The 23,746-nt window shown below is 44.3% G+C and overlaps 2 protein-coding genes across 2 annotated transcripts in view; one reads left to right on the forward strand and one right to left on the reverse strand.

Moving 5' to 3' along the window:
• The window catches only part of Pcsk5 (proprotein convertase subtilisin/kexin type 5), a 409,270-nt gene that overhangs the window by 300,398 nt on the left and 85,126 nt on the right, over positions 1–23,746 (forward strand). Inside the window, exon 21 of the mRNA XM_057777813.1 lies at positions 22,338–22,440. Coding sequence (XP_057633796.1) covers positions 22,338–22,440 — 103 coding nt within the window. The remainder of the gene's footprint in view (positions 1–22,337; positions 22,441–23,746) is intronic.
• Positions 1,487–1,806, reverse strand: LOC130879369 (NADH dehydrogenase [ubiquinone] 1 beta subcomplex subunit 1). Its single transcript, XM_057777815.1, has one exon. The coding sequence runs from the start codon at positions 1,734–1,736 to the stop codon at positions 1,563–1,565; it is 174 nt and encodes a 57-aa protein (XP_057633798.1). The 5' UTR covers positions 1,737–1,806; the 3' UTR covers positions 1,487–1,562.

Genomic DNA, 23,746 nt, shown 5'->3' on the forward strand with positions numbered 1-23,746 from the left:
GGGAGTAAGCAGGATGATAAAGAGAAAGAAAGAAGAAAGAGAGAAAGAAAGAAAGAAAGAAAGAAAGAAAGAAAGAAAGAAAGAAAGAAAGAAAGAAAGAAAGAAAGAGAGAGGGGGGCGGGAGGGAGAAAGAAAGAAAGAAAGAAAGAAAGAAAGAAAGAAAGAAAGAAAGAAAGAAAGAAAGAAAGAAAGAGGGGGAGGGAGAGAGAAAGAAAGAAAGAGAAAGAAAGAAAGAAAGAAAGAAAGAAAGAAAGAAAGAAAGAAAGAAAGAAAGGAGGAGGGAGGAAGAAAGAAGGAAAGAAATAAAAGAAACAAAGAGAGAAAGGAGTATACTCCAAGTCTAAAGGGTCAGACAGCAATTAAACGCCAGCTGGTCTAAGAGTGTAGTGAGTGTTAGAATGCCTGCCTAGCGTTAGACCCCAGGGTTGTTCTATTCCCAGCACTACAAAAACAAAGCAAAGGACTGCAGATGCCTTTTTCTCTACTCTCACCACTCAATAGCTATGATATTTTGGGGTCTGCTTTCTAAAAAAGTCTATTTTCATTTTTTTCTCACAAAAATACACAAAGCATCACTTGCTACCATCCTGCTACTAGGTTAGCTTTTATTTTTCTTTGTCCTTAAGTAACCTACTGCCTCCCCATTCCAGCTTTGCAAAACTCACACACAATGATCAGGTGCTGAGGAGTGAGGAGCAGACCATGGGGTTCCCACAGACACGATGAGAAGTGGGGCTATAGAGATGAGGCTTCTAAAACCGTGGTGGATTCCTGAGGTTGACTGGAGCAGCATGACCTCTGAGGTCTGCACAAGAAACATTAGTGAATGGATTTGCATTAAGGAATTCCCGCCGGGCGGTGGTGGCACACGCCTTTAATCCCAGCACTTGGGAGGCAGAGGCAGGTGGATCTCTGTGAGTTCGAGACCAGCCTGGTCTACAAGAGCTAGTTCCAGGACAGGCTCCAAAGCCACAGAGAAACCCTGTCTCAAAAAACCAAAAAAAAAAAAAAAAGGAATTCCCAAACTTGCTACATCTCTATTTCCTGAAGCTAGCAGAGTACAGAGGCATGGAATTCACCTTTGATTACTAATTCACTGCTGCCCCAGTTTGGGATGATCTGGGCTCTGGCTGCTACGGTCCAGTCTCCTTGTCTTCAGAAGGCCAAGGACTTTGCCTTTATCCTGAGAATTCCAGATGTGCTAGTGCTCTGGAACTGCAGCTGCATCAAGGGACCATCAACAGAGCTCTCAGCATGCCCTTGCCATCTCAGACTAATATAATAGGATATATTGTTTAAAGACTGTATTTATTTTACAGTGGTCTGCCTGTATCTGTGCCTGCAGGCCAGAAGAGGGCACCAGATCTCATTGCAGATGGCTATGAGCCACCATGTGGTTGCTGGGAATTGTACTCAGGAAATCTAGAAGAGCAGCCAGTGCTCTTAACTTCTGAGCCATCTCTCCAGCCCTAGAATATTATTTTTTTTCCAATTAAATAATAAATGTTTTATTTCTTCAATGACTTTTAAAATGTGAACATTCTGAGATTTAGCCTCAGGCTTTACTTCCAAGTAACTTCTTCATTGGGCCTCAGTTCCCTCCGAAATAGCATACTCTTATTCCGGAAGGCAGTTAGCTTTTCGTCATCCCTCCTGTCTAGATAGCATCCAAAGACAAATCCCATAGGGACAAGTATATGAACCCAGTGTTCACGTACAAGCTGAAGCAAGGTCATCGTGGCTGCTGCAGCCGGTGCCGAGCATGACCCACAACCAAGGGCAGCGGTAGGCAGCTAGGCCACCAGCGCCAGCGGAAGCAGCTTATTTTTTAATAAGTATAAAAGTTTAATAAAATAGCATCCTCCATATCTTGCTGTACCTGTCAAACTCACTCCTCCTCTACCTCTCTGAAACTCCTTGAAGGAAGCATGCACCATAGCTTCCCCTTGGGATGGAGAACCCCAGAATATCTCTGCACTATTGACATGATATCCCAGAGAAGTGAATAGCCTGAGGATAGACCAAGATGGTGACTTTCTCACCAAAAGATTCTAAAAAGACTGGGGGTTTATGGGAATTATTCAGAAATCTCATTTGGTCAATGTCAACCCAACCTCTGGATGTTTAATTCAGCTGGTCCTGGGTAGAAGCTGAAGATTCCATTTCTAATGAAGTCCCAGTTGATACTGATGCCACCGGCTCTATCTTGAGAACCACTCACATGGGTGTTAAATAATAAACCCACTAGTTAGTCTCAGAAACACAGGTTCAAGTCCATGCTTAGCCACATCTCCAAGTAATCTTTAATCAACCACTTGCTCTCTCTAGTCCTCTGCTTTTCTTGTGTATGGGAAGGAAGCAACAGTGACACCATAGCTAAGACTCCAATGTGACACAAAGCACTCCTACAGGGCTTGCTCTTCCGCTACTGTTTCCCAATGTTCTGGTCACTGCTTCTCATTGTGAACACACATTTAAGGAGAGACTTGTTTTGGCCCAGGACTGTTTTCCATTTAAATAACATTAACGCATTAGCCCTATTTACTCAACAAACATCCAATAAACACTGTACACTCAGCCTTGATGTGTAGTGCAATAATAAAAAGTGGAGATATTCCCTACCCTTCTGGCTTTAATGCTGTAATAGAGACAGATAAATGGCGGGGAGGGGGTAGCCCAAGGTTTGAACATATACTATGAAAAGAAGTTGGAAACTAGACATGGTAGCCCATGCCTTTAATCCCAGCACTCAGTAGACAGGGGCAGGGGTGTCTCTATGAGTTCAAGGTCATCATGGTCTACAAAGGGATTTCCAGGACAGCCAGGGTTGTTACACAGAAAAACCCTGTCTTGAAAAAAAAAGAAAGAAAAAGAAAGAAAGAAAGAAAGAAAGAAAGAAAGAAAGAAAGAAAGAAAGAAAGAAAGAAGTGAGGAAGGGAGGAAGGACGAGGGAAACTAGAAAGAGATGTTCTACAGTGCTCTTGGTCAGCAAAGAGTGGGTTGTCTGGGCAGATATTAAGAGAACACTAAGACAGGAGGCAGGAAGACAGGGAGGGTTCCAAACAGCATGGAGCTTAGAAAGTAGTAGGAGTTGTTGAATGTCAAAGCCTTGGATATGAAATGAGAGATGTTCTGGGGGCAGGGTGATCCTAGAAGCCACATAAAGGAGTCTGGGTTACAATGTCGTTCTTTTAGGGGCACTGCATAGAAACTGAGAATTGAACTTCTTATAACCCTGTTCCCTGCAGTGACCTGGGGATCTTTTGCAAGAAGTCCTGAAAGCTCTAGCCTCCTTATTGTCAAACTCCCAGAGACGTCCCTACAAAGTGGCTCTGCTTCCTTTAAGAGCCCCTTGCCTTTCCTCCTCATTGAAACCTTCCTGTTTCCATAGCTTTACTTTTGGAGCCTTTCTAGTGAGCTGTCGTTCCCTATGAATCTCACTTTCAAATCATTTGCTCTTAAAGATACTCTTATGCCCCTAGATTCTATTTTGCCCATTACTTTTTGTAGCTCTTCTTGTATGAAAATGCTTAAAAGCAGAAGGAGAGAGAGCACGAGCAAGGAACTCAGGACCGCGAGGGGTGCACCCACACACTGAGGCAATGGGGATGTTCTATCGGGAACTCACCAAGGCCAGCTGGCCGGGGTCTGAAAAAGCATGGGACAAAACCGGTCTCGCTGAACATAATGGACAATGAGGACTACTGAGAACTGAAGAACAATGGCAATGGGTTCTTGATCCTATTGCACGTAATGGCTTTGTGGGAGCCTAGGTAGTTTGGATGCTCACCTTACTAGACCTGGATGGAGGTGGGTAGTCCTTGGACCTCCCACAGGGCAGGGAAACCTGCTTGCTCTTTGGGCTGAGGAGGGAGGAAGACTTGATTCGGGGAGGGGGGGGAATGGGAGGTGGTGGCGGGGAAGAGGCAGAAATCTTTAATAATTAAATAAATTAATTAATTAATAAAAAAAAAGAAAGAAAAAGAAAATGCTTAAAAGGTAAAACCGGTATGTTAACTATTAGACTATTAAGGAATAATAATCTCAATTGCTAGTGCCATAAGTTCATCCAAACCTGGGTGATTTTGCTGAATGCTATTGATGGCAACTGTGATATGTCCTTTGTTGGAACTGTTCGCTTCCCTAAATGTTCCTGATCTGTTCCATCCCTTGAAACATAGCATCCCTCTCTTCTATACTTCTGCCAACAGAGAGCATTTGTTCCATGGACTTCGATAAATTGGCCCCGAACTCCTGTGCTGAAGAAGTATTTCTCATTTAAAATTGGATTTATTGCAGACATGTCTAGAAAGTGGCCATGTTTTCTGGATATTTGAAGCCTGGATAGAATATAATTAGTGTCGTGAAGCCTCTGTCCCTCTACTCCACTGGGATGAAGACTATGGGACCACATGCTGATAACTTACCCTGGCAACTACTCCTGTATAGTGCACACACCATCTTAGTCCCTTGCTCTGGTTTCTGAGTCCCATTACATTCTCCTTCCAGCCCCAGCTTTCTCGTCACTCCCTCCAGTACTCACTTATTCTCTGCTCTGCTTTCAGATCCGTAGCATCCAGCAGCTCCTAACACTAACCAATGGAAGTTTGCAGGAATTGTGTTTGTGATTTAATTATGCTTCATGTTATATGCCAAATAGCACCTGGAACATATGAGGTTCTCAGTGATTACACGCTTAGAGAATTAATGAGTCTCCTTTGGTGGGGCTTCCAGCTACTGGGTAACAGGTTTTTCTTTTCTTTGAATTCCTAACTTCCTACATGTCAACTTCTTTATTTACAACAATCAGCGTGTCACATGACAAATATTGCTCTACATCCTGGGAAATAATCCCTAGCCACAAAGAGCAATAGCTAGCACAGGGAAGATGCCTGTTTGCAGATTCACCAGTGGGTGTGCATAAAGAACCCAGGAATATGGGCTGCTCCACGGAGCACAGGGGAAGTCAGTGTAGCTGTACGAGTATATGACGTCAGTGTGCGACATCAAAAGTCCAAGAAGCTGCCACGGATCGGGGAGGGGGGATTCAAGTTGTGAAGGAGTAGAGATTTTCTGGGATTAGAAAGAAGGGAATAAGAACACACCAAATAGATACTGTATGTGGGGGAGTGCTTAAAGACCTCGGGGATCCCAAAGTCTCTTGGAGCATAGGGATGTGTCTTAGGTGACCTCCCAAAGTCTGACAAGGTGACATTCAAGTGCAAGAGCTTTATTCAGGAGAGGAATGAGGTTTCAGTGTGATATGTGTTAAGCAAGATAGGTGGCCAGCGAAGGTTTTGTTGTCAAACAAGACACTGCAGTAGAAAACTGGGCCCACGTGCTGTGGGAAACTCAGGGTAAAGTTCAGAGAAGCCTACAATCACCTCTCTGGAGGGACAATGAAGCTGGGTTCTTCATACACAAAACCTTTACCATGGGCTGCAGACACTCCTGGGGGTAAATTCCTCCTTCTTCTGGTACTCCATGTGTACCTGACAGTTTTCTTTGAGGCTGAAGACAGCCTCGGGTAAGTTCCAGCAGGTTCTCTTTGCTTAACTCATTTTCTAAACACACCTGAGGCAATGTTAAAGACAGGCACAGAGTACCCCGAGTCTGCTGTAGTCTGCAAGGAAAGCTGCAGGAGAGATAACCAGGGAATGAAGCAAAAACCAGATTCTGAAGGCTTGTGTATGTCATAGAACTTTTTCTACACGGAGGGAGCAGTGCTGAAAAACTTGAGGTAGGAGGAGTGTCCTTACAGAATCTGAATTTGTAGCTGAGTGCTGTGGCTCACCCCTCTAACCCCAACACTCAAGAAGCTGAGGCAAGAGGATCACTGTAAGTTTGACACAGGTCTGGATTGCATTAGGATTTCTAGGTCAGGGTGGAATTCAGAGTGAGGTTTAAATGATATTTGGATTTTGACATTTCCATCTGAGGAGTAATGGACAACACTGGAAGTAGGGATGGGGGGAAGTGAGAAAAGATGGTTTCTCTGTGCTGGCCCTGTAAGTGGATGGTGATAACACCCACCAAGACTGGGGGAATAGAGCATGGGAACAAGTTGCTATGCATGGTGAACATGGAGATTGGAAGGCCTTGGAAAGCACCCAAAAGGAAATTCCATTTGGCACAAGATATAGGATCAGTGTGGGTGGAGGGGACCGGAAATGAGAAGAGCTGTACAGAAACTAGTACTGTCAGGAGATCCTTGGGACAGAGGAAGCAGGAGGATGTGCGGGGGATGGGAGTGAGGGGAGGGGGATGAAACTCCGCCCAGCATCCCCCACGGAAATCCTTTGACCAATCTGGAAATGACACAGCTTCTCCAATCCCGAGTACTACTTTGCCTTCATTTCTCTTCCTGTCTTCCAATATATATATATATATATATATATATATATATATATATATATATATATATATTTTCCCTGTGCGCACAGTTGAGTATGAGCAGAAAGCAAGAAGAACTGTATAATTTGAGTTAACTTGCTAAACTCACATTCTCATCCTTTTCCTGTGTAAAGTGGGGTTCTGGAGGACAGGAGCCGCTTGTCTTAAGAAACTTTCTTAGTTTGCAAAGCTTGCTCATCCGCCCCCAAAAGCACACTGGGGAGCAGCGTGCTTCTAACCTGCTGATCCTCACTGAGTGTTAGGCTTGGCTGTTAATTAAGAAACAAGTGCCCTTGGGACCATCTTTCAGAATACTCACAAAGTCCAAAGGGCTGACGTCACGGCTGTAACAGCCCTTTGTAACTATTTACTTTCCCGCTTTTCCATGAGTGTGACATTGTCTACAGACGCATGGCCTTTCCAACAAACAGTTATGCTGGCCAAAGATGGGATGGCCCCTCCATGGAAACGAACAGGTGATGACACTCCTTTCACGGTCTCGGCATCCACAGATGATATTTTATCTGGCTGCAATGAACTTAGCTCCTGATTGTTTATGGCGAGGCTTTAGGCAGAGCAGGTTGTGACCGCCTGCTCTGTATTCTGCTCTATCAACTCTGGTTAAATGTGTTGCAGAGACAGAGCACAGCAGCCCAATTAGAACAGGTCTCCAAACAGCCACTGTGAAAGCACTGCCTGTGGCATAAGGGCAAGAGGAGAGAAGGAGGCCAGGAGCTGCTCTGTAGAAGATCACTGGCCGGATCATCCCAGACAGATGTCCCTAACATTCCCAGGCTCTGACAGTGCACAGCATTTCATTACTGCTTCAAGTTCAAACCCACGGACTTTACTCCTCTCTCTCTCTCTCTCTCTCTCTCTCTCTCTCTCTCTCTCTCTCTCCCTCTCTCCTTTCTCCACTCACTTCCTATATGCAGGCCATTAACATTTATCAATAATGGTGGCGATAGCATGTATTCACTATGAGTTATATACGAGACATGCTTTATTCTATATACTTTTAACTCTTCATCAAACACAGTTAGCATAACAGCTTTCTGAGGAAGGGCATATGTTGAAGCAATGGCTTCTATTCTGTCACTACTAGAAAGAGGCAGACTCTTGTAAACATGGAGCCTTGTCAAAAGAAGTTAGGTCATTTTGGCCATGATCTTAAAAGGTACTGATGCTCTGGTCACTTCTCACTTGTCTTCTTTTGTTTCCTGGTCATCATGAGGCTTCCAGGCTCCACTGCCACAGAGTCCCACTTTGGTATACTGTGCCCCTTACATGCCCAAAGCGATTCAAACCGTGGCCCAGAAATACATGCTTTTCCCTTTATAAGCTTTTTTTGCACCGGGTATTTGGTCATAGTGATTGACAGTTGGCCAAGAGTCCATTATTATCCCATTTTGTAGCTATGGAAACAAGAGTTTAAAAAGGTAAGTAGCTAATCCAAAGATCACAGGTATATGGTAGCAGAGATGGCAGATGGGACTAGATTTTCCTGTCACTACACTTGATCAGATCCCCTCTTGCAAAGCAGTAATGACCTCACTTGCCACTGCTTTACATGGAATTTTGAGCTGTCCAGAGAATTGTCACCAAACATATTATTTGATCATCTAAATAGACCAGAAAACTAGGCAGGCCATAGATGACCCTCTGCCCTAGTCTGCTTTCTATTGTCATAATAAACACTCTACCCAAAAGAAACTTGAGGAGGAAAGAGTTTATTTCTATCTATTGCTTACATCATGAAAGAAAGTCAGGACAGGAACTTATGTCAAGGGCCTAAGGGCAGGAACTGAAGCAGAAGTCATAGAGGAATTCTGCTTACTGGCTTGCTCAACCCACTTTCTTATCCAACCCAAAACCGCTTGCCAAGGGGTGGCATCACCTGTGGTGGACTGGGCTCTCCCACATGAGTTGTTAATAAAGACAATACCCTGTAGACTTGTATACAAGCCCATCTAATACAGGCATTTTCACAGCTGAGGCTCTCTCTTCCCAGAGGACTCTGGCTTGTGTCAAGGTGACAGGGAAAAAAATTCTAGCCAGCACACACCAGTTATTACTGAAATGACTGGGACTCTCAGGGTGTCACTGACTCTCTGAAAGCTGCCCCTCAGAGCCTTGGTTGAGGACTATCTGACTCTTCATTCTCCTCATAAATGCCATACTTTATGCTTCCCCCTAAAGCTGGGACTTCCACTTTTGAAATAACCAATGTACAAGATTACCTAGGATGTGTGTTTGGGCCAAACGACACTTCTGTTAGAATTTTCCAGAAAGGAAATAAGGCTCTCCTTCACTCTCTTCATTCTGTTTCCTTTCCCTTTGGTATTAGTTCAAAACTAGGTAGGCATGAGGCAAAAATCTTGAGAAAATTCAGTCTGATCTTTGGGGAAAGAAGTTGGGAGCAGCTGAAGGAGATGAACTCCAAGGCCCACTGCCCAGTGAGATCCTGCAGAGTTGTGTTCTGGGAGCTGCCCTGTCCTCATCCTTCTAATTGCAGATGCTCCATTCCCTCAGGCAGGAATCACCAGAGACCCCTCCTAGCTGGGTTCCCAGGCTTTGCTTCCAATTCACCCGGTCTCCTTTCACCAGGGTGATCCTATGTACCTATGCTAGATTTTTATGCCCTACTAGATCATTCCTCTCCTCTAGCTGCCTTACTTCTCTCAGCCTGAAGCCCTTGTCCCTCCTCTGCTCTCCTCAAATGGTCTTCGTTTTCCTTTTTATCCACTTAAACATAGCCATCTTTTCAGGCCTAAGTCAACCATACTGAAGTTCAACAAGAATTATCTTCCTCCCAAAGAACACAAAACAATCAAGTTAGAATCTCTGTCACCTGCACTGAACCTGAAGCTAAGCAAGAACTCGTCTTTTGCTCAGAGAGGGATACAATCAAGACCAGATGCTCTGAGCTGCACTTTCATTTGAATGTGTACTGTCTTATGTTTTGGGTTAGTGAGGTGAGCTGATTCTGTCTGTTTGGGGAAGAATAGACACACCTCAGAAAACGACCTACAAGCCATAGTTCTGAGTCACATGACTGAGGTATCTAAATGGTAAGTTCGCCCCCCGAAAGCCCTTCTATTCCCCCGGGAGTCACTGCGTCTTCTTAGGGCACGTATGTCACATTCCCTCGGGAGCAGCTATGTGAGGTACCGTGTTAGGTGGCTCTGGGTTTTCAGGGTGCAGCCCATGGCTTTCATCTGCACTGACTCAGCGTGACTGGCTGAGGTAGCCTGAGGTTCTCTGGAATCTTGGTTTCTTGATCTCTCCCTGAGGCAGAGCTGGTGAGTCAGGTCCTCCTCCTCAGCCCAAATCCCTCTGGCTGCTGTCTGACCTGCTTTGACTCCTCTTAGCTTTCAAGACTGCTCTTGATACTCATCTTAACCAGATTTTACATGGTGTGATTTGCCTGGGGCCTCGAACTCTCCTGGAGAACTCAATGTTTTGCTCTGCTCACAACCACTGGCCAAATGTGCAGGGGCAGGCTTGGGAAAAGCTGCCTGTGGGCTAGGAGAACTTGAATGACTTTGGTTTTTGCAACTGTCTAGTGTAATTTAGGTTGTAATTGTCTAAAGACAAATTTGTAAAAGATCAGCATTTACTATGGAATAAAAACAACCACTTCCCACAGTAGCGCGAACGGGAGAAGTACGCAGTGGCTAAAGAAGGAAGAAGAGAAAGCTGGGACTGTATTGTGTGGTGATTATAAAGCCGGGGCAGGGTGAAAGATAAAGGAAACTTTGGTGCCAATAAAACAAGGCCAATGTTTAGTTATGAAAAAATCAGTAAAGTACATAGTAAACATTTGAGTCCATTCTTCTAAATGGTCCCTGAAGAGTTATGCTAAAGATTTTTCTAGGTATTTTGTTTATGTTTACCCATGTACTTCTATGTCAACAAGAGCATAAGAAAGGTTCCTGTTTCTAGGAAGGGTAATGAACAGGGAAGTAAAAAATTGAAACAATAGTCTTATTATGAGAAATTAAAGAAAGATACTTCTTCAAAGCCACCAGACAGTAGTGAAGTTAGCCGAAGGATGGTGAAATGCTTGCCAGCCCATGCAAGGCCCTGGGCTTGATCCTCAGCAAATCATATACTAGGACTAACAAAAGTGGGGGTGTTGTAACTTTAGTGCCTGGGGAGACTATTTTACTCTCTTTTTGCTTATCTCAGTGCTCCGACCGCACTTACTGGGAAAGCAAGAACTAACATTTATTTGAATACTTACTGGAGTTCTATATCTTTCAAAGTATTTTTAAGACAGTCTTGTGTAACCCAGGTTAGCCTTGAACCCATTATTTAATAAAAGGTGACTTTGAACTCCGATTCTTCTGCCTCGACCTCCCCAAAACCGAAACATCACACCTGCCAGGCCAGCCCTCTACCAGCTGGGGGTCATGGCTAGCCCTTCGAGCACGTTTCAAGTGAGAAGTGGTTGGATTATCCTGACCTCTTTAGAGAGTAGCTGTGGTTATTTCTATCTCACAAACAGATTGGCTAGGGCTTAGAGAGTTTCCATAATATGACCAACTAAGGTCACATGCTAGGCTAGATCTACAACTAGGGCATCGCTCTCTACATCCAAGTACTTAATCTGGCTCCTAATCTGCGGGAAAGCATTATTCTCCAAGAGGGAGAGGACCATTCCATCACCAGAGTACACCCTGAGAATGAGAATGAACTTGAAGAGAAGTGGGTACCCTCTCTATGATGGGGCCACACAGATTCTAGTACCAGACTGTCTCAAGCTAAAGTTAAATTTGGGCTATACAGAAGGCCAGGACACAGGTAGGCAGAGAAACAGCTGAGACTTTCTGAGTCCAAGATTCTGACTCTTCCATATTGTTTTTCCCATTCCATCTGCTCCCGCATACATCGCACACAGGCATGAACCTGCACACACACACACACACACACACACACACACAGAGTACCTCACTTCCATGCTCACAGGCTCCATCTCATCAAGAGAGAGCAATGCACAACTGGTCTTTATAGCTTCCAAGTAAGGAAATGGATGCCATCTTCCCACTGAAAGAGGCCGGTGAGCCATGCATGGTGCTACATATTGGTAATCCCAACATTTGGGAGGTCAGGAGTTCAAGATCCGTCTTGGCTACTTAGAGTTCAAAGTCAGCCTGGTTGATATTAGACCTAAAAGCCAGAATGCATGTATTGATACATACAGACCCATGACTAATGAGTACTCTATAGAAGGACAAACCATCCTAGATGGTAGCCTCATCTAACAGAGCTGAACCCAATTCTGAAAGACTTTGGCCTCAGCTGCCTGAGAAGACCATGCCCACAGCTCTGTACTTTTCCACAGTAAAATTTAAGACAAGCTGCTTTCACTATGATACAGAGAGGCTGTCTCCAAGGGCAGTTAACAAAATAAATAATAAATAAAATAATGTGTGTAGGCTGCCTCTTGCAGCTCACTTGCTTCGAGAGGTCACTGTCCTCAGTTCACAGGGTCATCTGTTGTCACTGCCTCATCGCCACCCACATATGAAGCCAATACATTATCCAGTTCCCCTTGGGAATGACAGCATGATTAGGAATACAGCCTGCCAGGGTTTGAAGACCGTCTAGAGAGTGAGCTTCTGCGGACTGAATTGCTAATTTAGACAAATGAAGCTCCAAGTAAACACTAGCCGCATTGCTAACAGACATGTAATGGCGTGACATAATTAAAGCACCTGGTAATCACAGCCTTTGGCCCGCCACTGTGCAAGGTGCTGGAGGTCCTGGTTTCCCACTTAATCCCCACCACACACTACGAGAGCTTATTATCCAAATTTCACAGAAGAGGGATGTCAGGGAAATATGTGTCTGATTAATTTTAGACAGCTGGAAAAGAAACTCAAAACTCAAGGCTAGGTCGGGTGACTCCAGGTTTTCCTCATTTGTACAGCCTGATGCTCCCTCTTCTGCTGACACACAACATGGAGTGAGCTCCAGTTCTCTGTTTGCACTCGTAGGCTTTTGTTAAAAGCATGGCGTGGTCGCTCCCAATGGAACACATGGCAACCTGACAAATGACATGTTCCCCCAGTCACTATTCGGGGGTTCTAGGCTCTTCACAAATCTGCCGCTAGATAAGCCAGCAGATCTCTGAAGATTGGCACCCATGCCTGTGGTGATGCTGACAGTGACCCAGTTAAAGGTTAAGCTGTCTCCTGCCAGAGCTGGGTTGGGTCGCAATGCCAGCACTGGGCTGCAGTTCTGCTTTCCCTGGGGTTCCTCTTTCCTCCTAATTAGAGAACTGCCTGAGACACTGCTATCTTGAAGACAGGGCAGTGAGAGGCACGTGTTGGGGAGGAAAGGTAAAGCCAGCACGTACTTTGCATTGAGGAAAAGGAAGGGAGTTACTTGACAATGTTCCTTCCTATTGCTCATGGAGCAGCTGTCCTAGCTTATGGTCACGTGATGACAGCAGGTTGGAAGTTTCTGTGAATGGCTGTGGAGATGAAAGTGGATGATAGAAGATTATCTGCGTGTCAGAGCTGAGCCATAGTAAGGAACACAATGTTCTCAGTGCACTCACTCAGTAGGAAGGACTTGAGGCCTTAACCCTCCGTTCTCTGGCTCCCTTGACAAGATCAGAAGCATTCGGTAGACTCTGTGAACTATGCTCTTAAGAGAGTCACCTACCATCATCACCATAAAAAGAAAGGAAACAATGTGCCCCTTGGGCCTGATAGCAGGCACTCCCCTGAGGTTACACATAGCAATATTCTGTAGGATGCCCCCTCTCTCTTGCTGCCTAGCATCTTCAGTGAGACATAGTCACCTCCTTGGCCTCAAGATTTGCTAATAATTTGCTCCCTCAGGGCTTCCTGTGTTGTCATCGGCCTGTGTCCTGCAATTGTAGAGGCTTTCCAGAAGGTAAAAAATAAAAATCAGTTGATGGAACTATGACCCCTTCCTGCTGTTACTGTACACCAAAACCCAGACAGCCCGTCAGTGCATATGTGTCAGATACTGCCCCTTCCCCTCTCAGAGACCATTCCTTTGCAAGCACAAATGGAACACCCACCGCTGAGGGTGAAAGTCCTCCGGAGTCAAGAGAAAGAGTACACTATTAGAACCTGTGAGGATTCTAGCAGCACTTCCAGGAATGGAAAGACAGTTCCACTCAACAGAGTCACCAAATTTTACATGCCTGTCTGAAATGGCTCCCACAGACTCAAGCGTCTGAACACTCAACCTCTAGCTGGTGTGCTGTTCAGTAGGCTAACAAACCTCTTGGAGAGGGCTGGTGAGATGGCTCAGCAGTTCTGAGCACTGGCTGCCCTTCCAGAGGTCTTGGGTCTGATTCCCAGCAACCACATGGTGACTAACACTCATCTGTAATGGGATCTGATGCCCTCTAGACAGAATACTCTAGAAAGAACCTTTTAGAGCCAGACCTGACTGGGGGAAGAAGGTCACTGAGGTGCGGACATTTTCCTCATTGCTTCCTTACTCTGCTTTCTGGTCTGACAATCTATGAGAAGCTGCTTCCTCCGGCTCCCACCACTGGAGATGAACTGTACTCTCTGAAACCCGAGTCTTAGCAATTCTCTTCTTTAAAAAGGAAACTGTTCTTCCAGGAGGTGGATGATGGACAAGCGGCACCACGTTGTCCTCATCCACAGGACATGACAATGTCTGCAAACTCACTGTGATTAATTGCAGGTAACAATCATGCTCATGCCTCTTTCTCCTTTGTATTTGGTTATAATTCACTGCCTTCTCCCTGCCACCTCCTTAATTGTCAGAAGTCGTGTACATTAACAGGATACAGGGACTGGCAAGATGGTTCATTGGGTAAAGGCATTTGCTTTTACCTGACAACCTGAGTTCAATTCCTGGAACCAATTGTGTCAAATTTTGCCCACACACGTAACTATAATAAATAAAATATTTGCATATCATCAAACAACCAGTATACTGCACTGTACTTTGAAAGAGTATCCATCGCGGAATGGATAAGTGGAGCTCATTTTTGTTTGTGGGGCCTCCTATACTTGTTATCTGGTGAGCACGCTTGTGAAGCGCTCTCAGGGGTTTTCAAATATACAATGCATTTTTGTTAACTATAGTCTGCCTGCCTTACAGGAAAGCTCACAAATTCGCTCCTCAACCTCTCCCCCATCTTCCCCTCCTTCAATCCCTGGAAAACCACATTCCACTTTCTGCGTCTGAGTTCCAGTTTTGTAGCGTGTACGCTAAGGGCTATGGTGGAGTTTCCCTGCCTGGGAAACTCTTTACCCGAGGACTTACAGGCCTCTCACTGATGCAGACACAACACTGATCGACTCGCTGTAGTGTGTACACATGGATTTCTCTTAACAGCTCAGTTAAGATAATGGTCAACAAGAACCTGTATATGTCGTAGATTAAAAAAAAACAACAACAACTGGGGATCAGAGAGATGGTATTCTGGTGGTAGGCTGTATTCAGCACCAAATGTATGCTGTTGTGAAAGAGCGTGTAAGGCAGCATCCACACTCTTGTCCATGCGGCGAATGTAGGTCAGTGTGCCAGCGTACTTGCCAGGCAGGGAGAGGATGTGTTCGCGATCTCTAGCACTCCGAAATGTATTTAAAAAAGAGAAAAGGCTTTTTCTAAGGATCTGATAAATTCGCTTTACTAATTAAAAAATGTTACTTTGAATTTCACTTAGGGGTTCAGGGCCCTACTAGGTGAAATAAACTGCTTAAGAAACCCAGTTAATTTGACTTACAAAATGGCCTTTTTATGCACAGAGGCCATTCTATCCAAGAAAATACATTTGAAAGGTATATCTAGCCATTGAGAAAACCCAGTAGGTGCAACACGCCCATTCTTCTTCCGTTCATTTCTCACGGATACCTCCCTTTGATGCTGCTGTTACCTCACCAAGTGGTTAAGTAAGGTCCGTTCTCCTTTCGTCTTATAAACAGCAAAGCTACTTGGAACTCTGAAAGGGCAATTGAATCCATCACAGGGAGGGGCAAGTTGTAAAAAGAGCATGGGCTAGGCTCTGAGTTCCTGAGGCCCAGCCCATCTGTCACTTGCCTAGTTGAATTAACGTATACAAAATGTTCCATCCCTCTGAGCCTCAGTTTCTCACTCACAGAAGAGGTTTCTATCTGGACTAAATATTACATAGTACAACGCTTGTGACCTGAAAGGCATCGATGAATAGAAGCTTGTATGCTCCCAGCATCCCCCTGTACTCAGGTGTGTTGGCCAACACTTCACTGTGGGTACCTTCTCTGAGAGTGTTACTGTGGTCAGGGCTCCAGCAAGGGTGGAGAGTAGAAGGTCACCTCTTCATTCTGCCCTTTGAAGAGCATGCAAGCTGAAGGGAGCTAAATATTTGTATGTGTATTGGATCTGAAATTTATGATCCATCCAGTTTGCAGGAGTGCCAACCCTGAGGGTGCCAGAATAGCATACCATGCATCTACACACAGCACACAGATCCTTGCCTAGCCTCAGAATGAGAGAGCCATAGGACTGAGAAGTGTAAGCACCATCAACCCGAGAATCCCACAGGAACAGAGGGCTCCCCAAGGAGTGCCGAGAGAATAGGTTACAAGAGTAGTGTGCCCCCAACCCTTGCCAAGACACAGCCAGGCTAGAGAGGTGGGTGGTACTCACTGCCAGTTTCTTCATCCTGACTACAGTGGGTCCTGAGGATCAATCAGCTCAGCCAGACGTCTCCTTTCTGAGGGGTTTGTCTGTGTACCCATTTCCTACTGCGAGCACCTCTCTTAAGCCTCTGCTTGACAGATCTACAGATAAACAGTGTGTTTTATCCAGCCTGGAGAGGTTTTCGTGGTTGTTAATATCAAGTATTGGTCTGTTAAGGAACAAACTTCTTGGGTATGTTTTTTTTTTGTGTGTTTTTGGTTTTTTTTTTTTTTTTTTTTTTTTTTCCGAGACAGGGTTTCTCCGTAGTTTTTTGGTTCCTGTCTTGGAACTAGCTCTTGTAGACCAGGCTGGCCTCGAACTCACAGAGATCCGCCTGCCTCTGCCTCCGGAGTGCTGGGATTAAAGGCGTGCGCCACCACCGCCCGGCTTTTTTGTTGTTGTTGTTTTGTTTTGTTTTGTTTTGTTTTGGGGGGGGATAGATTTCTTAATTGTGGTAAAATATATATGGCATAAAAATTTCCATCCTGGCCATTTTCAGAATTCAGTTGAATCGTGGCACATGTGTCCCCTCACACTGCTGTGTGGCCCTCACCACTATCTGTCTTCAGGACATGTTCATCTTTTCTAATTGGAACGCTGAACTCAGGGAACTACAACACCCATCATCCACCATCCCCGGAAACCATCATTCCGCTTTGTCCTTACCGTGGTTACTACTCCGGGGGCCTCATAAAACATTTGTCCTGTGTGAGTCCCTGGCTATAACAGCTTCGAAGTTCATCTCTGCCATAGACCTTGTCCAAGCCTCCTTTCCCTTTAAGGCTGCGTGACTGCGGAGATTTTAGACTTAAAGGTGTTGCAGTCTCGGCTGATGGTCTCGTATATTGATCCCTGCTATAAAACATCAGTTTAACGAGGCTTTAAAAACTGACTTATTTCATTAGCATATAATTAATTGAGAGTGTTGCCAAGCATTTATTGAAGCTGGCATGAAATAAAAAACTCATAGTTCTTTTTCATGAAAATTGTCTTCACACAATGGTATCTTAAGCTGGAAGCTATGTATTGGCTTTCTGGCAAGGAGATAGTATATTTAATTAGCACTTGGGATTCTGGAATTGTTCAATAAAGTCACTTGATTCCTGGGACCTGGGTGATAAGGCACATAGGTAGGCCTTACATAGAAAACTGCAGTTAGTCAATAGTCAGGCTGCTCAATGAAACAACTGGAAACACAGAACAGCTGGATTCCCTGTACCTATTCCTCTCCACTTACTAGCCATTTGATAAAAAGGTGGTTTGAAGCTCACTTCATAATCTATTACTTAAGTATTTATCCCTTTGAATATATATATGAATTTGTTTGAATCAATAAAGACATGGTGTTTCTATAGAATAAAACTCTTGAGATGGCATGCTGGCACATGCCTTAAGTCCAGAATATAGGAAATGGAAGTAAGAGGATCAGGAGCTCAGGTGGGTAGTAAATGATCCTAAGGGCCTCCTGGATTATGTGAGACTTTGTCCCCCAAAAAAGAGGGAAGACAAAGTATGGAAGGAGGAGGAAAAGAAAGAAACAGATAGACAGATAGAAAGAACAAACTAGCTCACTGTCTGCCCATGTGTCCCTAAAGTCTATTATTATATCTTGGACTGTGTTTTGTAACTGGAGATAATATAATGCATGTTCACCTTTGCTGGATGACCTCATGTGAGTCTCTTTATAATCCAAGTTTATTAATAACATTTGACCGTGTTATCAAGGGTTGAGTGATCATGGCAAGTCACTTGCTTGTACACTTCTAAGTTGATAAGCATTCATTGTAAAACTGGGTCTTCAGATTTCCAGGCATCATTCCTCCTTGTGTGACCCTACTTCCTGAGTGACCTTTAAACCCCTGCAAACCAGCATGAGAAGCGAATAGGGAAACAGAAACTTTCCAATCACAGGAGAAATACAGTCCGGACATAATACAAATAGACAAAGATGCCAGAAAGAAGAACTTGTAGGATAGGTGAACAAAATGCTGGATGCTGACATCTGCTAAGAGCGACTTCTTCTAGAATTTTGTATATCATGCCTGTCATAAACATTCAACTTCGTTGTGCAATGAAGACAGATGACAAGAATTTGCTGTTCCAACAGAGGAAAAAAAGAGTCACTTTCTTATGTCCTTGGAATCTGACTTCCTTGGTTCCAAATATGCAAGGAAAAACTTGTGCCTGTATGCAAGGGCTGAGGGCAGTTGTTTATGTGACTGATTGGACGTCCACATAAATATGGAAATTGGGGCAGGTTCCTCTATTGTCATCTGTTATAGAGCCAGTGCTTACTCTAAAGTGAAGAGGAGAGCAGACTGGAGAGAGATGAACCATTTAGCTGTCCTTTGATGACTTTCTTACATAAGCTTCAAGGTCACAGAATGTTCTCCATTTTGTTTCCAAGTAACAAGAGGAAAATAAACAGCCCTGAGGAACCACTTATCAAGAAGGGAAGGGGCTTGGGAAGGTTTTAGATCCCGGGAGAGTCTTTGTGGATGGTGTCAGATGGAAACATAAAGTGGAGATCGAAGACAGAGGGATGGGCCAGAAATACCCCAGGAAGTGGAGGAACATTGACTAGAGAGTTGACTGTGGGCAGGAGGAAAAATAAATCTTCCTCAGCCAGTGGTAAGAAGACAGTCAAGGAGCTCACAAAGCATTTAAGCATCGAGAAAAAGGAAGCTGAGGGAACCCAGAATGCTTATCATCAAGTCAGGTGTTTCTTTCTAGCAGGGATGAGTAGAAGACAGGTTTTGAGAAAGTATGACCCAGCCCAAGTGGAGAACACAATAGAGTGAGGTTGTATAAAAGCTGGGCGGTGGTGGCGCACGCCTTTAATCCCAGCACTTGGGAGGCAGAGGCAGGCGGATCTCTGTGAGTTCGAGACCAGCCTGGTCTACAGAGCTAGTTTCAGGACAGGCTCCAAAACCACAGAGAAACCCTGTCTCAAAAAAAAAAAAAAAAAAAAAAAAAAAAAAAACTTGTTCTTATCAGCACTTCTCAACTGTGGGTTGAGACCCATTTGGGGATCGAATGACCCTTTCGTAGGGGTCACCTGAGATTGGCGGAAAACACAGATATATACACATGATTCATAATAGTAGCAAATTATAGCTATGAAGTAGCAACAAAAGTAATTTTACGGCTGGGATCACCACAACATGAGAGACTGTACTAAAGGGTCTCAGCACTAGGAAGGTTGAAAACCACTGCCTTAGATCATGTGTTTGAAATTCTAGAGCTAGGCAATGCTTGGTGGTCATTAAGACTAAGGATGTTACTTTGTGAGTGTTGAAAAGAGGCCATTCGTTATAGTTGAACAGATCAACACATAGCCAAGGTACCGATGGAAGTGAGGGAGAATTTGCCATTTTCTGCACAGGCATGATGGTAACTCTTGTGACTTTGATATTCAGGAAGCTGAGGCAAGAAGATGACAGGGCAGGTTGGCCTTGTCATATATAACAAGACCCAGGATAGCCAAATACATGGTGAGACATTGTCTAAAAATAAGCAACGATGACAAAAAAAAACAAAACAAAACCCTGCACAATGTGAATGAATAAACATTCCAAAGGAACACCCTAAGAGTCCTCGCTTGATCTGGTGATGCAGCATTTGTAGTCATGAGGACTTGGAGTGTGCAGCTGGCACAACTCTCACAGCCACCAGGCAACTTTCCATTCAGCAGAGAGAGGTGTTACCAGGTAGAAATCTTACCCTAGCGCTGGATCGGCTTTCTTGAATGTCCAACCTGAGGCCTGTGGGCTGTCTGTGACCCAGAATAGCAGTGAATTTGTCTCAACATACTTTCAGAGGACAACATTATTCCATACTGTCAAAAGACAGGATGCCTCTGTATGTCATGGAGGTTAAAGGGGAAGAAAATGGGGAATCAGAAGAACCAATCAGTGTCAGTTTCTGTAGAGATCAGCATGACAGCAAAGCAATCTGTCTACCTTTAGGTCTGCAAAGGTTTAGCAGAGGTCCCGTGTGTCTCTCTCTTCTGACTTAGACTTTGGACATTCTAAGGAAGTACAAGGCCCCTGCATAGCATTTGATTTGTAACTATTTTCTCAACATAACCATTCTTGGAGGATGACTCAGTCAGCAAGGTGCCTACTACACAATGACTACACAAAATGGTCCATGAAGATGTGAGTTCAGTTCCCACTACCAACATAAAGAGCCAGGTGCACCAAATACACTTATAAATCCCAGAGCTGGAGAGGCAGTAATAGGAATATGCCTGGAGTTCATTGGCCAGCCAATCTAGCTGATTCCAAACTCCTGATTCAGAGGGAAACTTTGCCTTAAGAAAAAAGAAAAGGAAAGGGAAGGAAAAGAAAGGAAAGGAAAGGAAAGGAAAGGAAAGGAAAGGAAAGGAAAGGAAAGGAAAGGAAAGGAAAGGAAAGGAAAGGAAAGGAAAGAGGAGAAAAAGTTGCCCCAGGCATCTCCCTCTTTTTCTCCCTCATTCTCTCCTCTCTCCTTCTCTCTGAAGCCTACATTTGTCCTCCTTATTCCCTCTGCCTGCCTGCTCTGCCTATCCCTCTACTGCCAAACTATTGGCCATTCAGTTTTTTATTCGACCAATCCGATGCTTTAGGCAGGCAAAGCAACACATCTTTAAATCATTAGACAAATGCAGCATAAACAAATGTAACACACCTTTCCATACTTAAAGTAGAATTCCACAACACACTGTATTTTGGTAACAGAAGGCACATTCCTCGGAGATGTTTGCCTCACTCTGAACATACCTATTTCCCTTTTCCTCAGCCAACTTAATAGACTTTATGTGAAAGACATCTTTACACAAAAAGTATTTCTGCTATAGAAGAACAAAGTCTAGCAAGCTCTTCATTTCTTTCCGTGTGCTTTAGTTCTTGCAGGTGAATGAGTTCTATATGGAAGGCTTACCTTCCCTAACTGTAGTTCAGTAATGCTTTGGGAAGGCAGAGGATGGCTTGATCCATCTTCATCCATCAAGTCTGTTCTCAGGACTTTTCTGAATGCAACTGCAGTAAGGCCAGCAGTGATCTCAGAGGATCGATGAGGTGGGTTAACTATAGTGATATTTAATTATGTTTTATAAATAAAGCTTTCCTGAAGAGCAGAAGATAAAACTAAGCCACTAAAGCCCAGGCAGTGGTGACTGGCCCAACTTTAGACCCAGGATTTGGGAGACAGAGGCAGATGGATCTCTGTGAGTTCATGGCCACCCTGGGCTACACAAGATCAATGCAGAAACAGATACAGGTGGTGGTGGCTCACATTTTTAATCCCAGTACTAGGGAGTCACATGTCCTTAATCCCAGCACTAGAGAGGAATATAAACCAGGATGAGACAGGAACTAAATCTCTTTCAGTCTGAGGATTCCTTAAAGGTAAGAGTGGTCTGAAGGCTTGACTGCTTTGCTTTTCTGATCTTCAGGTTGAACCCCAATATCTGTCTCTGGGTTTTTATTATTTGTGCTACAGTTGACTAAGTCATGAGTTTATTGTTGTACCTCCCCCTCCCAGTGGTTCTCAGATTGGCAAACTACAGATAATTAAACAGCTGTCACATCTGGGAGTGGTTTGAGGCTAAGTGAAGGGGGTGGTTCTGCCAGAATCTGGATATTTTATTCTGAGGATTATCTGTTTTCAAACAACAAATACAAAATGAGACTTTGGGGATCTGACTGAAGAAGTCTCTCTGATTGTTGTGATTTTGTTGGTGGTGTTTGGTTTGGTTGGTTTTGTTCTTTACAATAACAAGGGAGAAAGAATATGGTACAGGAGAAGGGTTGAATTCATTGAGTGCCATCCTGTCTTTGATGCCTTCACTGAGGCTGACCTCTATCTGCCCTTTTGGTGATGATTTCCTACATTCAAAAGAAATTTGTGAAGCTACACTGAGTTCTGGGGTAAGATCAGATGTGTACTCCTGTGGGAAAGATAAACCTGCCAGCTGAGTGAAAACGCCCTCTGTCTCTTGACTGGTCATCGCCCAGGATAACATCTAGTTCACATCTGCCAGTTTGCAGCCAAAACTCTGCTCCCATTCTTGCCCCCTAACTACAATCCTTCCCATTAGAGCATGGTGAGACAAGATGTAGATGTGGCCTGGCCACTGCTTGACTTCAACTGTGCCCATCCCTTCTGTCATTTCCACTGTCCAAGCAGCCATCAAGAGCTCTGGCTCCCCCTGACTGCCAGTCAGGCAGTCTTGCTGTGTGGAGTACAGTAAGCAGCTAGATTTTGTTCCACAGGAGAATATATGGATGAGCAAGGCCACTGCCATGCCTGTGAAGCCTCATGTGCCACCTGCTCGGGACCGACTCAAGACGATTGTACCAGCTGCCCCATAACGAGGTGAGTAACCACTTAGGACTTCTTGGGGGTGGGGTGTAGAGAGGGAGCGTTAACGACTTTAGTGGTACCTAATGGGCCTTCTGGACACAGGAACTTAACTCCTTCCCGTGATAGAGACATTCCCTATAGTCTGGCCACACCCCACCTCTGTAACATCCTCTCCCACAAGGTCTAATACTCCTGGCAAAGACCAGTTTTCTAGATGTTGGAAGAGTTATCTTGCTAATGAAAATGGTATCTTCGATGTCACTTTTGACCAGTGAAATCCATATCCTACACACTCATCCCTCAAACAGCACTTCCATCTTCTGAATAATATATATATATATATATATATATATACTCACTTCTATAATCAGCTCAAGGGCAAACTATTGTGTAAAGGCAATTCTGACACTTCCCAATAGAATTAGCCTTCCTTCTTTAAAAGAAATACATTTATTGATTATGTGTGGTCTATAGTCCCATGTACATGTGTGCTACAGCACTTGTGTCAATATCATAGAACAAGTTATAGAAGTCAGTTCTCGCCCTCTAACAAGTGGGCCCTGGAGACCAGCTCAGTTCCTCACAACCTAATGCTTCATGACCTTCTACTCTATAGATATGTCTGTCGGAGCATGTGTAGCCTTTGGAGACATCTGCTTACAAAATACATGCCTTCATTAGACTCAGTTCTTGATATCTCACTTTGCATCTCCTTCCCTGGCAACACGGAAGAAAAACCAGAGGCTTCCCTACAGGTCAAATGGAAATGCCAATAATGGAAGGAGCAACACTGCTAATCCAATGGACATCTCAATAGAGAGAATTGAAGGCCTGAAATATGTTTAATCAATGCTCCTCTGAGTCTAGCACTTAATACTTGGGAGCTTCCAGGTGTTTGAATGAATGGCCTCAGCCCCGCTCAGCTAAATGTCTAAGAAGCCAAGTCTCTGTCTAGACAAGTTGGTGGAGGATGCTGTCACAGCAGGGGGCGGGGCTCTGCAACCCTACTGAGGTGCTCCCTCTGCACAAGTGTCATTCTGTCCTCATTCTTCCTCGGGACTGTGACACCTCTGTGAGCAAGGGCTGTGCTGTATTTGTTTCTTTATTCTCCAAGTGATCAGCATATAGTGACTGCTCTATAACCGTGGGCTTGTTGATCTGTGTGTCATCAAAGCCGTGGATTTGACTGTCAGAAGAACTCCCTCAGAAGGAAGAAGCAATAATAAAGGACAAAGACCAAAAGGGAGGATGGAGGCAGAGAAGGAAGGATGAAGGAAAATAGATAATAGGGAAAAAAATAGAAACCTCAAGCGTTCCC

Source organism: Chionomys nivalis, chromosome 8 (assembly GCF_950005125.1).
Source record: "Chionomys nivalis chromosome 8, mChiNiv1.1, whole genome shotgun sequence".
NCBI lineage: Eukaryota > Metazoa > Chordata > Mammalia > Rodentia > Cricetidae > Chionomys > Chionomys nivalis.

Coding starts and splice junctions, on each gene's coding strand:
- LOC130879369 (XM_057777815.1), bottom strand. CDS start 1,736: ATGACCTTGCTTCAGCTTGTACGTGAACACTGGGTTCATATACTTGTC.